We start from the raw sequence: 16,130 nt of genomic DNA, 5'->3' as shown, positions 1-16,130 counted from the left end.
CCCTACGGTGCATAAAAATGGTCCCCTTAATAGGATTAGTTTCGCGTGGGACGACGAAATTCGGTACACTCATTCATCATGCCCAGACGCACCAAAAAGTCTCTTGCCATCACGGTGCCACGTACACAGGAAGGCGGCCATTTTGGATGGAAAGTGCGTTTTCGTGCCATTTTTGGCCGATTCCACGCCTTGCATAAGATCGAACTTGTCCTACAGATTTCATGCTACAGACTTCAAACTTGGCCAGGTTACTCTTAAGACATGGGGGGAGAAATTCATGGAGAAACTTTTTCAAAACTTAAAGGGCGTGGCCGTGGCAACTCCTCAAAGTTCGATGACTCGCCATCACTCGCCACAACAAATGAAGTCGCTTATAACTCCCACATACATTATCCAATCTGTCCCAAACTTCATACGGTGAATGCTGGACCCAGCCTGAACGCGTACATATTATCATAACGACATCCACCTATAGCGCCACCTGCTGGTGGTCGGAAACATCTCTTTTTTTCCACATCTCGCATTTGATCGAACTCGTCCTACAGATTTAATGCTACAAGCTTCAAACTTGGCCAGGTTACTCTTAAGACATGGGGGGAAAGAGTCATGGAGAAACTTTTTCAAACCTCAAAGGGCGTGGCCGTGGCGACGCCTCAAAGTTATGACTCACCATGAAAAATTAAGTCGCTTATAACTTCCACATACATTATCCAATCTGTCCCAAACTTCATACGGTGATAGCTGGACCCAGCCTGAATGCGCATAGATAAAATAGTGACATCCACCAACAGCGCCACCTGCTGGTGGTCAGAAACGTCTTTTTTTTCCATACCTCACATTTTATCAAACTCCTCCCACAGATTTAATGCTACAAGCTTCAAACTTAGCCAAGTTACTCTTAAGACATGGAGGCAACAATTCATGGAGAAACTTTTCCAAACTCTGAACGGTGTGGGCGTGGCCATGCGGTGAAAATCGTGTGATGGCGTTTGTGATTTGAAAGCCTTATCATCATCTCAAGGTAATGAAACTTGGTACACACGTCCACCCTGACGACCTCGTACGTATGTAAAGGGTATCGTGTGTGGGCGGAGAAAAATGGCTCAGTGGCGCCCCCTAGAAATTTTCAAAAACCCCTCCGCATTGGGGTTATGCTGTGCTCGTAAGTACACAGCGGGTATCGTGCGTGTGGGCAGAGCTGCAGCTCCAGCGTCCAGCGCATGCCCAACGTACGCACATCCCAACGTACGCACACCTCGGTCCCGCTCACAGCTGCTTGCAGCTTTCTAGTTATTCTTTCTTTCTTTCTTATTCTTTGCAAAAGGTATGCGAAAACTCAGGAAATTTTGCGAGCGCCACGTGCCGGTCGACGACATGAAAGAATCTAAACTTTATATTTTTGGGAGTCGCTCATTGACTCTGTAGCGCCCCCTACAATGCTTAAAAATGGTCCCCTTAATAGGATTAGTTTCGTGTGGGACGACGAAATTCGGTACACTCATTCATCATGCCCAGACGCACAAAAAAGTCTCATGCCGCCATGGTCCCACGTCCACAGGAAGGCGGCCATTTTGGATGGAAAGTGCGTTTTCGTGCCATTTTTGACCAATTCCACGCCTTGCATAAGATCGAACTTGTCCTACAGATTTAATGCTACAGACTTCAAACTTGGCCAGGTTACTCTTAAGACATGGAGGGAAAAATTCATTGGCCAACTTTTTCAAAACTTAAAGGGCGTGGCCGTGGCGACGCCTCAAAGTTTGATGACTCGCCATCACTCGCCACGAAAAATGAAGTCGCTTATAACTCCCACATACATTATCCAATCTGTCCCAAACTTCATACGGTGAATGCTGGACCCAGACTGAAAGCTCACATATAAAATAGTGACATCCACCTATAGCGCCACCTGCTGGTGGTTGGAAGTGTCTTTTTTTTTCCACACCTCGCATTTGATCGAAGTCCTCCTACATATTTAATGCAAAAACCTTCAAACTTGGCCAGGTTGCTCTTAAGACATGGGCCGAAAAAATCATTGGCCAACTTTTTCAAACCTCAAAGGGCGTGGCCGTGGCGACGCCTCAAATTTATGACGCGCCATAAAAAATTAAGTCGCTTATAACTCCCACATACATTATCCAATCTGTCCCAAACTTCATACGGTGAATGCTGGACCCAGCCTGAACGTGCACATATAAAAAATTGATATCCACCTACAGCGCCACCTAATGGTGGTTGGAAACTTCATTTTTTTCCTCACCTCTTATTTGATCAAACTCCTCCTACATATTTCATGCTAAAATCTTCAAACTTGGCCAGGTTACTCTGAAGACATGAGGGCAAAACTTCATGGAGAAACTTTTCCAAACTCTGAAAGGTGTGGGCTTGGCCAGAGGTGAAAATCGTGTGATGGCGTTTACAATATGAAAGCCTTATCATCATCGCAAAGTCATGAAACTTGGTACTCACGTCCACCCTGACGACCTCGTACGTATGTAAAGGGAATTGTGTGTTGGCGGAGCAAAATGGCTCAGTGGCGCCCCCTAGAAATTTTCAAAAACCCCTATGCATTGGGGTTATTGTGTGCTCGTATGTAGGCAATGGGAATCGTGCGTGTGGGTAGAGCTGCGCGACTACGGCGTCCAGCGCATGCCCAACGTGCGCACATCCCAACGTGCGCACATCCCAACGTACGCACACTCGGTCCCGCTCACAGCTGCTTGCAGCTTTCTAGTTCTTCTTATTCTTTGCAAAAGGTATGCGAAAACTCAGGAAATTTTGCGAGCGCCACGTGCCAGTCGACGACATGAAAGAATCTAAACATTATATCTTTGGGAGTTGCTCATTGGCTCTGTAGCGCCCCCTACGATGCTTAAAAATGGTGCCCGCAATGGGGTTAGTTTCGCGTAGGACAATGAAATTCGGTACACTCATTCACCATGCCCAGACGCACAAAAAAGTCTCTTGCCACCATGGTCCCACGTACACAGGAAGGCGGCCATTTTGGATGGAAAGTGCGTTTTCGTGCCATTTTTGGCCGATTCCACGCCTTGCTTAAGATCGAACTTGTCCTACAGATTTAATGCTACAGACTTCAAACTTTGCCAGGTTACTCTTAAGACATGGGGGGGGAATTCATGGAGAAACTTTTTCAAAACTTAAAGGGCGTGGGCGTGGCAACTCCTCAAAGTTCGATGACTCGCCATCACTCGCCACAAAAAATGAAGTCGCTTATAACTCCCACATACATTATCCAATCTGTCCCAAACTTCATACGGTGAATGCTGGACCCAGCCTGAACGCGTACATATTATCATAACGACATCCACCTATAGCGCCACCTGCTGGGGGTTGGAAACATCTCTTTTTTTCCACATCTCGCATTTGATCGAACTCGTCCTACAGATTTAATGCTACAAGCTTCAAACTTGGCCAGATTACTCTTAAGACATGGGGGGAAAGAGTCATGGAGAAACTTTTTCAAACCTCAAAGGGCGTGGCCGTGGCGACGCCTCAAAGTTATGACTCGCCATGAAGAATTAAGTCGCTTATAACTTCCACACTCATTATCCAATCTGTCCCAAACTTCATACGGTGAATGCTGGACCAAGCCTGAACGCGTACATATTATCATAGTGACATCCTCCTACAGCGCCACCTGCTGGTCGTCGGAAATTTCATTTTTTGCCACACCTCACATTTTATAAAACTCCTCCTACAGATTTAATGCTACAAGCTTCAAACTTAGCCAGGTTACTCTTAAGACATGGGGGCAAAAATTCATGGAGAAACTTTTCCAAACTCTGAACAATTCGGGCGTGGTCAGGCGGTGAAAATCGTGTGATGGTGTTTATGATTTGAAAGCCTTATCATCATCACAACGTCATGAAACTTGGCACACACATCCATCCTGACAACCTCGTACGTATGTGAAGGGTATCGTATGTGGGCGGAGCAATGTGGCTCAGTGGCGCCCCCTAGGGTACTTAAAAATGGTCCACACATTGGGGTTAGTTTTGCGTGGGACGACGAAATTCGGTACACTCATTCACCATGCCCAGACGCACAAAAAAGTCTCTCGCCGCCATGGTCCCACGTACACAGGAAGGCGGCCATTTTGGATGGAAAGTGCGTTTTCGTGCCATTTTTGGCCGATTCCACGCCTTGCTTAAGATCGAACTTGTCCTACAGATTTAATGCTACAGACTTCAAACTTGGCCAGGTTACTCTTAAGACATGGGGGGGGGAATTCATGGAGAAACTTTTTCAAAACTTAAAGGGCGTGGGCGTGGCAACTCCTCAAATTTCGATGACTCGCCATCACTCGCCACAAAAAATGAAGTCGCTTATAACTCCCACATACATTATCCAATCTGTCCCAAACTTCATACGGTGAATGCTGGACCCAGCCTGAACGCGTACATATTATCATAACGACATCCACCTATAGCGCCACCTGCTGGGGGTTGGAAACATCTCTTTTTTTCCACATCTCGCATTTGATCGAACTCGTCCTACAGATTTAATGCTACAAGCTTCAAACTTGGCCAGATTACTCTTAAGACATGGGGGGAAAGAGTCATGGAGAAACTTTTTCAAACCTCAAAGGGCGTGGCCGTGGCGACGCCTCAAAGTTATGACTCGCAATGAAGAATTAAGTCGCTTATAACTTCCACACTCATTATCCAATCTGTCCCAAACTTCATACGGTGAATGCTGGACCAAGCCTGAACGCGTACATATTATCATAGTGACATCCTCCTATTGCGCCACCTGCTGGTGGTCGGAAATGTCATTTTTTGCCACACCTCACATTTTATAAAACTCCTCCTACAGATTTAATGCTACAAGCTTCAAACTTAGCCAGGTTACTCTTAAGACATGGGGGCAAAAATTCATGGAGAAACTTTTCCAAACTCTGAACAATTCGGGCGTGGTCAGGCGGTGAAAATCGTGTGATGGTGTTTGTGATTTGAAAGCCTTATCATCATCACAACGTCATGAAACTTGGCACACACGTCCATCCTGAACACCTCGTACGTATGTGAAGGGTATCGTGTGTGGGTGGAGCAAAGTGGCTCAGTGGCGCCCCCTAGAAATTTTCAAAAACCCCTCCGCATTGGAGTTATTATGTGCTCGTACGTACGCAGAGGGTATCGTGTGTGTGGGCAGAGCTGCGGCTCCAGCGTCCAGCGCATGCCCCAACGTGCGCACATCCCAACGTACGCACACCTCGGTCCCGCTCACAGCTGCTTGCAGCTTTCTAGTTCTTTCTTTCTTTCTTTCTTATTCTTTGCAAAATGTATGCGAAAACTCAGGAAATTTTGCGAGCGCCACATGCCGGTCGACGACATGAAAGAATCTAAACTTTATATTTTTGGGAGTCGCTCATTGGCTCTGTAGCGCCCCCTACGATGCTTAAAAATTGTCTTCGCAATAGGATTAGTTTCGCGTGGGACGACGAAATTCGGTACACTCATTCATCATGCCAAGACGCACAAAAAAGTCTCAGGCCGCCATGGTCCCACGTCCACAGGAAGTCGGCCATTTTGGATGGAAAGTGCGTTTTCGTGCCATTTTTGACCGATTCCACGCCTTGTATAAGATCGAACTTGTCCTACAGATTTAATGCTACAGACTTCAAACTTGGCCAGGTTACTCTTAAGACATGGGGGGAAAAATTAATTGGCCAACTTTTTCAAAACTTAAAGGGCGTGGCCGTGGCGACGCCTCAAAGTTTGATGACTCGCCATCACTCGCCAAAAAAAATGAAGTCGCTTATAACTCCCACATACATTATCCAATCTTTCCCAAACTTCATACGGTGAATGCTGGACCCAGCCTGAACGTGCACATATTATCATAGTGACATCCACATATAGCGCCACCTGCTGGGGGTTGGAAACATCTCTTTTTTTCCACATCTCGCATTTTATCGACCTCGTCCTACAGATTTAATGCTACAGACTTCAAACTTGGCCAGATTACTCTTAAGACACGGGGGCAAATTTTCATGGAGAAACTTTTTCAAACCTCAAAGGGCGTGGCCGTGGCGACGCCTCAAAGTTATGACTCGCCATGAAGAATTAAGTCGCTTATAACTTCCACATACATTATCCAATCAGTCCCAAACTTCATACGGTGATTGCTGGACCCAGCCTGAACGCGTACATATTATCATAGTGACATCCAACTATAGCGCCACCTGCTGGGGGTTGGAAAAATCTCTTTTTTTCCACATCTCGCATTTGATTTAACTCCTCCTACAGATTTAATGCTACAGACTTCAAACTTGGCCAGGTTACTCTTAAGACATGGGGGGAAAGAATCATGGAGAAACTTTTTCAAACCTCAAAGGGCGTGGCCTTGGCGACGCCTCAAAGTTATGACTCGCCATGAAAAATTAAGTCGCTCATAACTTCCACATACATTATCCAATCAGTCCCAAACTTCATACGGTGATTGCTGGACCCAGCTTGAACGCGCACATATAAAATAGTGATATCCACCTACAGCGCCACCTGCTGGTGGTCGGAAACATCTTTTTTTCCACACCTCACATTTGATCAAACTCCTCCTACAGATTTAATGCTAAAATCTTCAAACTTGGCCAGGTTACTCTTAAGACACGGTAGGAAAAATTAATTGAAAATTTTTCAAAACTCTGAACGGTGTGGGCGTGGCCAGGCGGTGAAAATCTTGTAATGGCGTTTGTGATTTGAAAGCCTTATCATCATCTCAAGGTCATGAAACTTGGCACACACGTCCACCCTGACGACCTCGTACGTAAGTAAAGGGTATCGTGTGTGGGTGGAGCAAAATGGCTCAGTGGCAGAAATTTTCAAAAACCCCTCCGCATTGGGGTTTTTATGTGCTTGTACGTATTCAGAGGGTATCGTGCATGTGGGCAGAGCTGCGCGACTGCGGCGTCCAGCGCATGCCCCAACTTGCGCACATCCCAACGTACGCACATCTCGGTCCCGCCGCAGCTGCTTGCAGCTTTCTAGTATATTTTTGTCTTGACAATCATTCTTTCTTAAACCTAACAAAGAAGTTTTGGATTTTAAAGGTAAGGCAAGTTTATAATCATTCCATAAAACATGAAAATAATCAATAATTAATCAAATTAAAAGTGAAGAGTGCATAAGATACTTGATTTCTAACTTGATTATCAAGTTTTGGAAAGAGAGTCTCATGGTGACTGATAACACTTTCTCTTTGTTTCTGTTCAGACAATGATTTCACTTTTGTCTGAGTTCTGAGTGACACGTAGATCTGAGTGTCTTCTGCATAGTTGTGGTAGGATACATTATAGCTTCGTATTACCTGGCCTAATGGGAGTATGTACAGATTGAACAATAGGGGTCCCAGGATTGACCCCTGGGGAACTTGTATGCTCCGACTGGAGCAGAACAGAAGCTAGCTGTCCACCATGACACAGAACACATCCTGTCTTTGTTCTCATCAGTGATTTATCAAGTTCGCTGGCTAACCACATGAGCATCTGTCTGTAGGTGCTTCACGTATGATTAAATGAATGCTTGTTGAGACATGCCAAAAAGCCGACAATTTCCATGTGTGCACACTCTTTCATGTCTGATTTTTGGGTGACTGGAGGATTCAGTCCATTGTCAGTAAAAGTGGCGAATCTCAGTACAAATCCTGCTTTCTGTAGGTGAGAGATGAAGTGAAAGCACATGGATGTCTGGCCGCGCTGAAGAAGTTCGACCGATATTCTGTCCTGGTAAGATTCTCATGTTTTATTGATATTAAATGAGATTAATCTAAAGTTAATTTACCACAAATATGATTGGACTCAGACCCATAATTTAATTCCATTCACTATGTATAAGGAGTTGAGTTATTTGTTTTGTTGACTTTTTTCAGTTACTCAGCGCCAGAATGAAAAAGTTTTTTTTTCTGTTGAGCAGGGATTTCTACAGCAACAAACCAGTTTGAGTTCAGAGGCGATTAGGATGATGGGAGACTTGCTGAACCAAGACAGCCTCATGTCCCTGGCGCTGTCAGAGATGATTTACCTTGAGAGTGATATCAACGACGCAACAAAGTAAGGGCTAACACTGCACCATTTAAAGTTTATGGGGAGAAACTACATATCAATACACACATGGTAAAACATTTAGGCGAGTTCAGTTTATTCCAGCAGAAAAACAAAGTCTCATAGCTTATTTGTATGCCACCCTTTGCTCATCATTGCTCATCACGAGTGAACGTTACATATCTCACACCACCTGTGATTTTTTTTTATTTTTACCAGGAAGTTCCACTCAGGTCAGAAACCTTGTGGCAAGATTTGTAGTTTCTGGTGGAAGCCACAGACTGCAGTAATATTCAAGTCAACAGTAGGTGGCAGCAGTGTACCGTACAATCTGACTCAAAATAGTAAAGAAGGCAAGCAGAAACTAATCTGATTAGCAATGACATGCTAGTAAGCAAAGCTGTAGACTGTTTTGTACATTGACGCCTTCGGTATGATGGTTGACAGTCTCCAGGCTAATGTCCAACCGAAGCAGTGACCAATCCAGTGGGTCACCAGCATTGGAGAAGCTACCTTTTAGCTACTTGTTAGCTTATCTAATGCAATTAGACAATAGATGATCCAATGAGCAGCTACATTGGACGCTTGAATGACCATCCATGTAGAATCAGTAGAAAACTGTTCATTTGCAATTAACCAGACTGAGGAAGGGTGGCCGTCCGCCTCAACCAGCTGCGGTTTGAGATGACAGGAAAGAGGGGACAACAAACACCGTAACACCATTCAAAGGAAACCTTTTGAGATAGGGAAACACAAGTTAATGACAACAGTAATGTCACAGGAAATAAAGGGGAAAAAAGAGAGAAAAGTGAGGAAAGGTGTGACAGATGAGGCCCCCCCGCAGTCTGGGCCTATAGCAGCTTAACTATGGGATGTTTCAGGATCACCTGAGCCATCCCTAACGATAAGCTTTATCAAAAAGGAAAGTTTTAAGCCTTATCGTAAAGGTAGAGAGGGTGTCTGCTTCCCGAAGCCAAACTGGCAGCTGGTTCCACAGAGAGGGGCCTGATAACTGAAGGCTCTGCCTCCCAAACTGGCAGCTGTTTCCACAGAGAGGGGCCTGATAACTGAAGGCTCTGCGTCCGAAATTGGCAGCTGGTTCCACAGAGAGGGACCGGATAACTGAAGGCTCTGCCTCATAAACTGGCAGCTGGTTCCACAGAGAGGGGCCTGATAACTGAAGGCTCTGCCTCCCAACTGGCAGCTGGTTCCACAGAGAGGGGCCTGATAACTGAAGGCTCTGCCTCCCAACTGGCAGCTGGTTCCACAGAGAGGGGCCTGATAACTGAAGGCTCTGCCTCCCAAACTGGCAGCTGGTTCCACAGAGAGGGGCCTGATAACTGAAGGCTCTGCCTCCCAAATTGGCAGCTGGTTCCACAGAGAGGGGCCTGATAACTGAAGGCTCTGCTTCTCAAACTGGCAGCTGCTTCCACAGAGAGGGGCCTGATAACTGAAGGCTCTGCCTCCCAAACTGGCAGCTGCTTCCGCAGAGAGGGGCCTGATAACTGAAGGCTCTGCCCCCCAAACTGGCAGCTGGTTCCACAGAGAGGGGCCTGATAACTGAAGGCTCTGCCCCCCAAACTGGCAGCTGGTTCCACAGAGAGGGGCCTGATAACTGAAGGCTCTGCTTCTCAAACTGGCAGCTGGTTCCACAGAGAGGGGCCTGATAACTGAAGGCTCTGCCTCCCAAACTGGCAGCTGGTTCCACAGAGAGGGGCCTGATAACTGAAGGCTCTGCCCCCCAAACTGGCAGCTGGTTCCACAGAGAGGGGCCTGATAACTGAAGGCTCTGCCTCCCAAACTGGCAGCTGGTTCCACAGAGAGGGGCCTGATAACTGAAGGCTCTGCCTCCCAAACTGGCAGCTGGTTCCACAGAGAGGCGCCTGATAACTGAAGGCTCTGCCTCCCAAACTGGCAGCTGGTTCCACAGAGAGGGGCCTGATAACCGAAGGCTCTGCCTCCCAAACTGCTTTTAGAAACTTTGGGAACCACAAGTAAAGCTGCAGTCTGAGAGCAAAGTGCTCTGTTGGGAAAATATCCAACTCTAAGATATCTCAGATGTGATGGAGCTCGGTCATTAAGAGCTTTATATGTGAGGAGAAGAATCTTAAATTTTATTCTGAATTTAACAGGGAGCCAAATTAAGGGAAGCTAAAACTACAAAGCTACAAGAACGTATGGTAACAGTTGGAATTTTTCTGTTCTCTAGATACACTGAAGTGACTGGCGGAACAGAACTTATCGCTGATGGTTTTAATGAAATCCTCAAGGACCAGATCAAGCTCAACTCACCTGTCAAACGCATCAGCCAATCACATGATGGTGTCAAAGTGTCATATCAGAAAGATCAACAGCTTCTAGACCTTGATGCTGATGTTGTCCTGGTAACAACCACCACCAAAGCAGCTCTCTTCATGGACTTTCATCCACCTCTATCCATCCAAAAGATGGAGGCCCTGAGGTCAGTCCACTATGGGGGCTCCACTAAAATCATCCTCACATTTAGTGAAAAGTTCTGGGAAAAAGACGGCATCAAAGGTGGAAAGAGCATCACAGACAGGCCTTCTCGTTTCATCTACTACCCCAGCCATAGTTTCCCAACAAATGAGAACATCGGCGTCCTCCTGGCCTCCTACACCTGGGCCGAAGACTCCCACATCTTCTTAGGATTGAGTGACGAAGACCTGAAAGAGGCGATGCTGAAAGATTTGGCACTGATCCACGGGGATCACATCAGGTCTCTCTGCACAGGCGTCAAAGTGAAAAAGTGGATGCTGGATCCGCACAGCTTCGGTGCCTTCGCTCTGTTCGCACCATATCAGCACTTAGAGCACTCCAAGGAGCTCTTCAGAAGCGAAGGCCGAGTGCACTTTGCTGGAGAACACACAGCCTTCCCTCACGCTTGGATCGAGACGGCTATGAAATCTGCAATCAGGGCGGCGACAAATATTAACGAAGAGGCACAGAGGGAGTTAGCCAGAGGTACGGTCAGAGATGAGTTCTGAGGTCTTGGAGTTGGAGTTGGTCACAGGTTCCAGAACTGTTTCCTCTTCCTTTTTTCATCTTATTTGGTCGTTCCAACCAGTAGAGTGAACACTTATCTCGAGTTCCAGTTTTAGCTTCCTTTGTTAATGTTTGTAGCTGTAAGATGCTAATAAGATGCTAATGGTTTTGGTGTGTGAATGATTACTACAACACAAATATCATCCTCCTCCTATCATCCCCATAACTTTAGACTGCAAGATATTTCAATGTTCTTTCATTTGAGTTTCAGACTTTTTTTGTCTATGGCTGTGTTCGAAACCGCATACTACATACTACATACTTGCATACGGCATACTCATCGATCAGACAAGTATACAGAGCGTTTACCCACAATGCATTTTGCTCCTGCCCGAGCTGAAATCAGCCGGCCTGAAGCTGATTTCACTTAAGCTCTAAACTCTGTAAACTTTAGCAACATTTGAAACATTTTCAGGTGAGAAAGTAGTCGTTTAGATCCCCAACGTGTTGAAAACCTGACAAAATACCGGCTATTTACAATTTTGTTCCCACGAATTCGGCGCTACTAAAGCTAGCCGCAGTGAGCAACACACTTCTGGTTATTTTCACAAAATAAAATACCCGTTGCCTTTTATCATAGGGAAAGCCATTATGATACAATTGGTGCTTTTGTTTTGAAAACAGGAAGTGAACCTACCCTCGTTGTAGCTAGCTTAAAACTGCCGTTTTGACAAGAAATGACGATCGGCGACGTCACGTTACGTTGCATCTTGGGTAGTTTGAGAATGAGTAGTAACCTCATGATGCATACCCAACATTTTGGCAAATCTAGTATGCATCCGGGAACTTCTCGCTTACTCAAACTCGCATACTAACTCAAAAGGTTATTAGGAGTAGTAGGAGAATTAGGAGAAGTATGCGGTTTCGAACACAGCCTTTGTCTATGTTTTTATCTCAATGTATCTCGCAGTTTGATTCAGTTTCTTCCTGTACTAAACATTTATAGGTTGAAATGTACTTCCTATGATTTATTCTCTTTGTTCACTTCATGACTTCAAAAATGCACATTTTAGTTGTACAATATATTAATCAATAAACCTTCAAATCTAAAAGTCACCTACTGTGATGAGTAGTTTATTTAACCTCAATTAACTGACTTGTTTCTTCCCCTGGATGTCAGCCATCAAGTCTAAATCCAGTTTAAATATATCAATGAAACAAACAAAACAACACCTGTTGCCAATCATTTAATAAATGTCATATGTTGCACACAAACAGTCCTTAACAATCCATAAAACTGTCTTTTATAAAGAAGCAGCTCAAAGCACAAAGCAATAGCAACTGTTGTTCAGCTTCTTTTAACAATAAGTGTGTATTAGGCCTTGTTGAGACCCAGAGAAACATGGCAGGACCAATGAGAGTCCTGCTCATTTGCTGATTACATCATGTGACTGCATCACGATTATATTGCATCATGTCACACCACTGATATATTCTACACATAAATTGATCACAAGCAAATAAAATATCAAACAATAAAAGGACATCATTCTGATTTAGGTCATTTTGGGTGACTGCAGCCCCTGTGAAGAAGGTATTCGTGAGTAAGACACAAAATCGTCTTATATATGATACACAACACTTTAGGAGTCCTGATGTATGGAATAAGAAATTCTTTTGTCTTCTTTTGCTGAAGGAATAAAGGTTCTCAATGTCTTTAAACATTGAGAACATAAACACAGGCTGCAGCACATGTGGGAATAGATGGTGCAACTTGTGTGGCTCTCCCAGTCGCCCAGATGGCATCCCCAGGATGGGGGGACAGGACCCCCCCCCCCCCCCTCCCCCCCCACCCCCCATAGAACTCATGCTATCTGCCACTCACATGAAAAGTAGTTACGTAGTACTTACAAATCTGTATGTCTATACATATATATCTGTATCAACTTTGGGGTCACATTGTTTCTGAGTTTCATTGTAAATGGAGCACACCAAAAGGACGACCGTGACTCCCCAGGGTCCTAAAGAGGAACGGGTTCCTGCACATGTCAACGACGGAGCGGATAGTTTCAATTCAAGAGAAAAAAAAAAGAATGAAGAAACAAAAGACAGTCGGAGCGTTTTTCTTAAAACAAACAATGTAAGGTTTTGGTGGGTTATTGGTATTCCAGAACGTTTCATAACATATGGCTGGTGTTAATCAGGCAGGCCTTTATTTAACAATGTTCATTGTTGTTTATCCATGATTTCAAATTATTATAATATGATATTGTAATATAACATCATATTATAATATATTATAATAATGTTTTTTTTTAGTGCAAACCGTTTGCCCATAGGATAATACAAAAGTAACTACTTGAGCGCCAGTTAATGCCCAAATTACTTGTTGATGTCATTTGTTGACAGCTTGGTCCCCCCCAGTTCAAAAATCCCATCTGCGCCCCTGCCCACTGGAACAGCTTCCAGCTTCTGTGGTCACAAACTCATCAATAACACTGTCTGGGAACAAAAAGCCTGCTCATATTCTCTGTAGTTAAGCAAATATCTAAATTTGGTATGCAGCCATATTGCTTTTATGGTAAATACGTTCAAAGCTGGAATGTAGGGTTAGCCATGAAGTATCAGCTTTGGCATTGTGCTCAGCAAAGCCTAAACGCGCTTTATGCTGCCTCTCCGTTACCAGCAGCACCTCTTTTTTTTTTTTTTTTTTGGAATGCTGACTTTTTACTAAACTAACTTGTGTTTTTCACTGGGAAAAATCAAAAATGGTTGTTTGTTTGAACTATACTGTGGTTGAAACCCTTCGGTGGGCATTGACATCTAGCTTCTAATTTTGGATAAAACACAGCAACAGTTGAGTGGTGAGGACACCGTTTTCCAGGGAACGCCTCAAACCTCGAGCCACTTGTGCTCAGTTCTTTACTGAGTTCTTCCAAAGTCTTCGTCTGGAGATATTGTTTCTCTTTAGATCCAGAAACGTTGCTGCCCCAGTGTGCACTCGCTATCCACTCCTCCATCTGGGAACTTTTACAGCAAAATGCTGACCAGAGCACGGAAGGTATGTTTACCTTGTCTTTTAGTTTGTTCTGGCCAGGTTGTGCTCCAGTCACTACGTAGCCTTCGGTCATGCCGTTGTTGACGCAGTATTTTTCCATTACACATTTGATGCATTCCTCCATTTTTTGCCAGCTGCCACTGTTAAAAGAGATCGCTTGTGGAACAATGTTAGTCAGGGTGAACGTTGAGATTTTATCTTCTTTTTCAAATGCATGACAAGTGGGATATAAATGGCCCCTGTTGTATTTTTTGGGCTTTAAATAATCACTGTTAATGGCTTGGTGCTTGTATTGGCCATCCCACATGTTGTTGGTGCCTTCAAGCTGTAAACATTGAAAGCTTCCGTCAGTGCCGCTGATACAGAATCATTACAATTAAATTATTAGCTTACAGTATTGTATGGTATTGTTGAAGGTGCTTCCATAAATTTAAGATACACATACCTGTGGCTCTATCATCCAAGGCACATTTGGTTTTTTTCCTTTGCTCCCTCGGTACTTGTATGCAGAAAACACTGGAATCTTGTTCTCGATGTCGTAGAGCGTCAAAAACCTTCTCTTGTTCCCGTAAGTCTGGCAGATGGGTTGGTACCGGTTCTGCTTGAGGATGATGCCCTTTTCTAAGATACCTGGGACCCGTGGAGGAGTTTTATCCAGAAGGAACTCGGAGCAGTCGGACACCGCACTCACCACTTCAGTCACAGTGGGCACGATGGGCAGGAGCGCAGCGAAGAACAGGAAACGCCTCATCCTCGGTGACGATGCCATGACAAGCTCTAGATGGTTTTAAGAGAAAATATATCACAAGTAGAGGGACAGGTTGAGGACCCAAATGCAGGATTCCGCATTATGCCACGACCAACACACAGCCTGCTACAAGGCAAAGGAACACAGCGCTTTGATGCCTGTCACAGAACAAACAAAAAATATATATAAAAATAGTGATTCGGTTCTGGCACAACCACGTACATCTGGGTCTCATGTGTTGTCATGCCTAAAATTGTAGTTTTACATTACATTACGGTCATTTTACAGACTTACTTTTATCCAAAGTATGTGTTCCACATTGGTAGGCAAAAGAACTTCACGTCACTAGAAATCATAAGTGCATTTCCTTCCAAAACCAAACAGCTCAGAGCATCACTAGTGCTAGAATAGGTGCGGTAAGTTAGGTACCGAGACAAATGGGAAGACAATTTAGAAAACAAAGATAATTTAGGAAACAAATAAGTGCCTAAGGAGCAGGGACGAAGCAGGTGAGGTCCTCAGAGGGCGGATCTGGGTAGTGTTTCCTGAAGATATGGGTTTTCAGCCTGCGACCAAAGATGGGCAGCGACTCAGTTTCTCAAAGTTTTATCTTGTTTATGTGCCGCCGCAGCCCTTCTAGCCGTTAACTGTAATAGTCTGTGATCAAGAGTTATTTTCATCCCTTTACCTGCAAACCTCACAGGATCACAGAATCCTCTCCTTGGCTTTCGCCATCGTTCTGAGCTAATTACACAATATTTAGAATAAATTTATGAAACATGCAAGGCTACCCTAAAAGCACCCAAGATTAAGAATTGCATGACAGGGAAATACCATACCGTGTCTTCTTTAAATTCACCGAGTCTCAAACTAAAGTTTTGTGGTAACAGTCAACCTTTAGCCTGCATCTCCAGCTGATGCACATGAGTTGTTGGTTTAGTAAACCGCTTGAACTCACCACACACCAAAGATGTACAGGGGTTAATGCACTGTGAAAAATGTTCCATTACGAGTCCTTAAATCTATCAGCATAAACGTAGAAGTTTGACAATGAAGGCTAAATGTTTATAATTAGGGCTGGGCGAGTTAACTCGTTATTATCACGTTAACTTGTTAATTATTTAACGCCGATAAATATTTTGTCGCGCATTAACGCAGGTTTTATTATTGTAAAAGTCTGTTGAATGCATCACTTTTACACAGTTACAGCAAACACCACGAAGCATGGAGTGATAAAATAAAGATAAACTAGCAGGTAACAT

At 44.4% G+C, this 16,130-nt stretch overlaps 2 protein-coding genes across 2 annotated transcripts in view; one reads left to right on the top strand and one right to left on the bottom strand.

The window, feature by feature from the left end:
- LOC142369342 (L-amino-acid oxidase-like) overlaps nt 1-12,178 on the top strand; it is a 37,668-nt gene extending 25,490 nt beyond the window's left edge. Inside the window, exons 6-8 of the mRNA XM_075451676.1 lie at nt 7,676-7,744; nt 7,932-8,068; nt 10,269-12,178. Coding sequence (XP_075307791.1) covers nt 7,676-7,744; nt 7,932-8,068; nt 10,269-11,064 — 1,002 coding nt within the window. The 3' untranslated portion in view covers nt 11,065-12,178. The remainder of the gene's footprint in view (nt 1-7,675; nt 7,745-7,931; nt 8,069-10,268) is intronic.
- Nucleotides 12,179-13,768: 1,590 nt separating this feature from the next.
- Nucleotides 13,769-14,881, bottom strand: LOC142369345 (endonuclease domain-containing 1 protein-like). Its single transcript, XM_075451681.1, has 2 exons — nt 14,566-14,881; nt 13,769-14,445 (listed from the first exon to the last, which is right to left on the bottom strand). Exons 1-2 carry the CDS (start codon nt 14,869-14,871, stop codon nt 13,825-13,827), a joined length of 927 nt encoding a protein of 308 aa, XP_075307796.1. The 5' UTR covers nt 14,872-14,881; the 3' UTR covers nt 13,769-13,824.
- Between the last annotated feature and the right edge of the window lie 1,249 nt (nt 14,882-16,130).

Source organism: Odontesthes bonariensis, chromosome 19 (assembly GCF_027942865.1).
Source record: "Odontesthes bonariensis isolate fOdoBon6 chromosome 19, fOdoBon6.hap1, whole genome shotgun sequence".
NCBI lineage: Eukaryota > Metazoa > Chordata > Actinopteri > Atheriniformes > Atherinopsidae > Odontesthes > Odontesthes bonariensis.
Note: the sequence above shows the minus strand (reverse complement) of the source record. Positions and strands in the feature narration are given on the sequence as shown.

Coding starts and splice junctions, on each gene's coding strand:
- LOC142369345 (XM_075451681.1), bottom strand. CDS start 14,871: ATGAGGCGTTTCCTGTTCTTCGCTGCGCTCCTGCCCATCGTGCCCACT. Junction 14,446..14,565: donor CTTGGATGATAGAGCCACAG/GTATGTGTATCT, acceptor CAATGTTTACAG/CTTGAAGGCACCAACAACAT.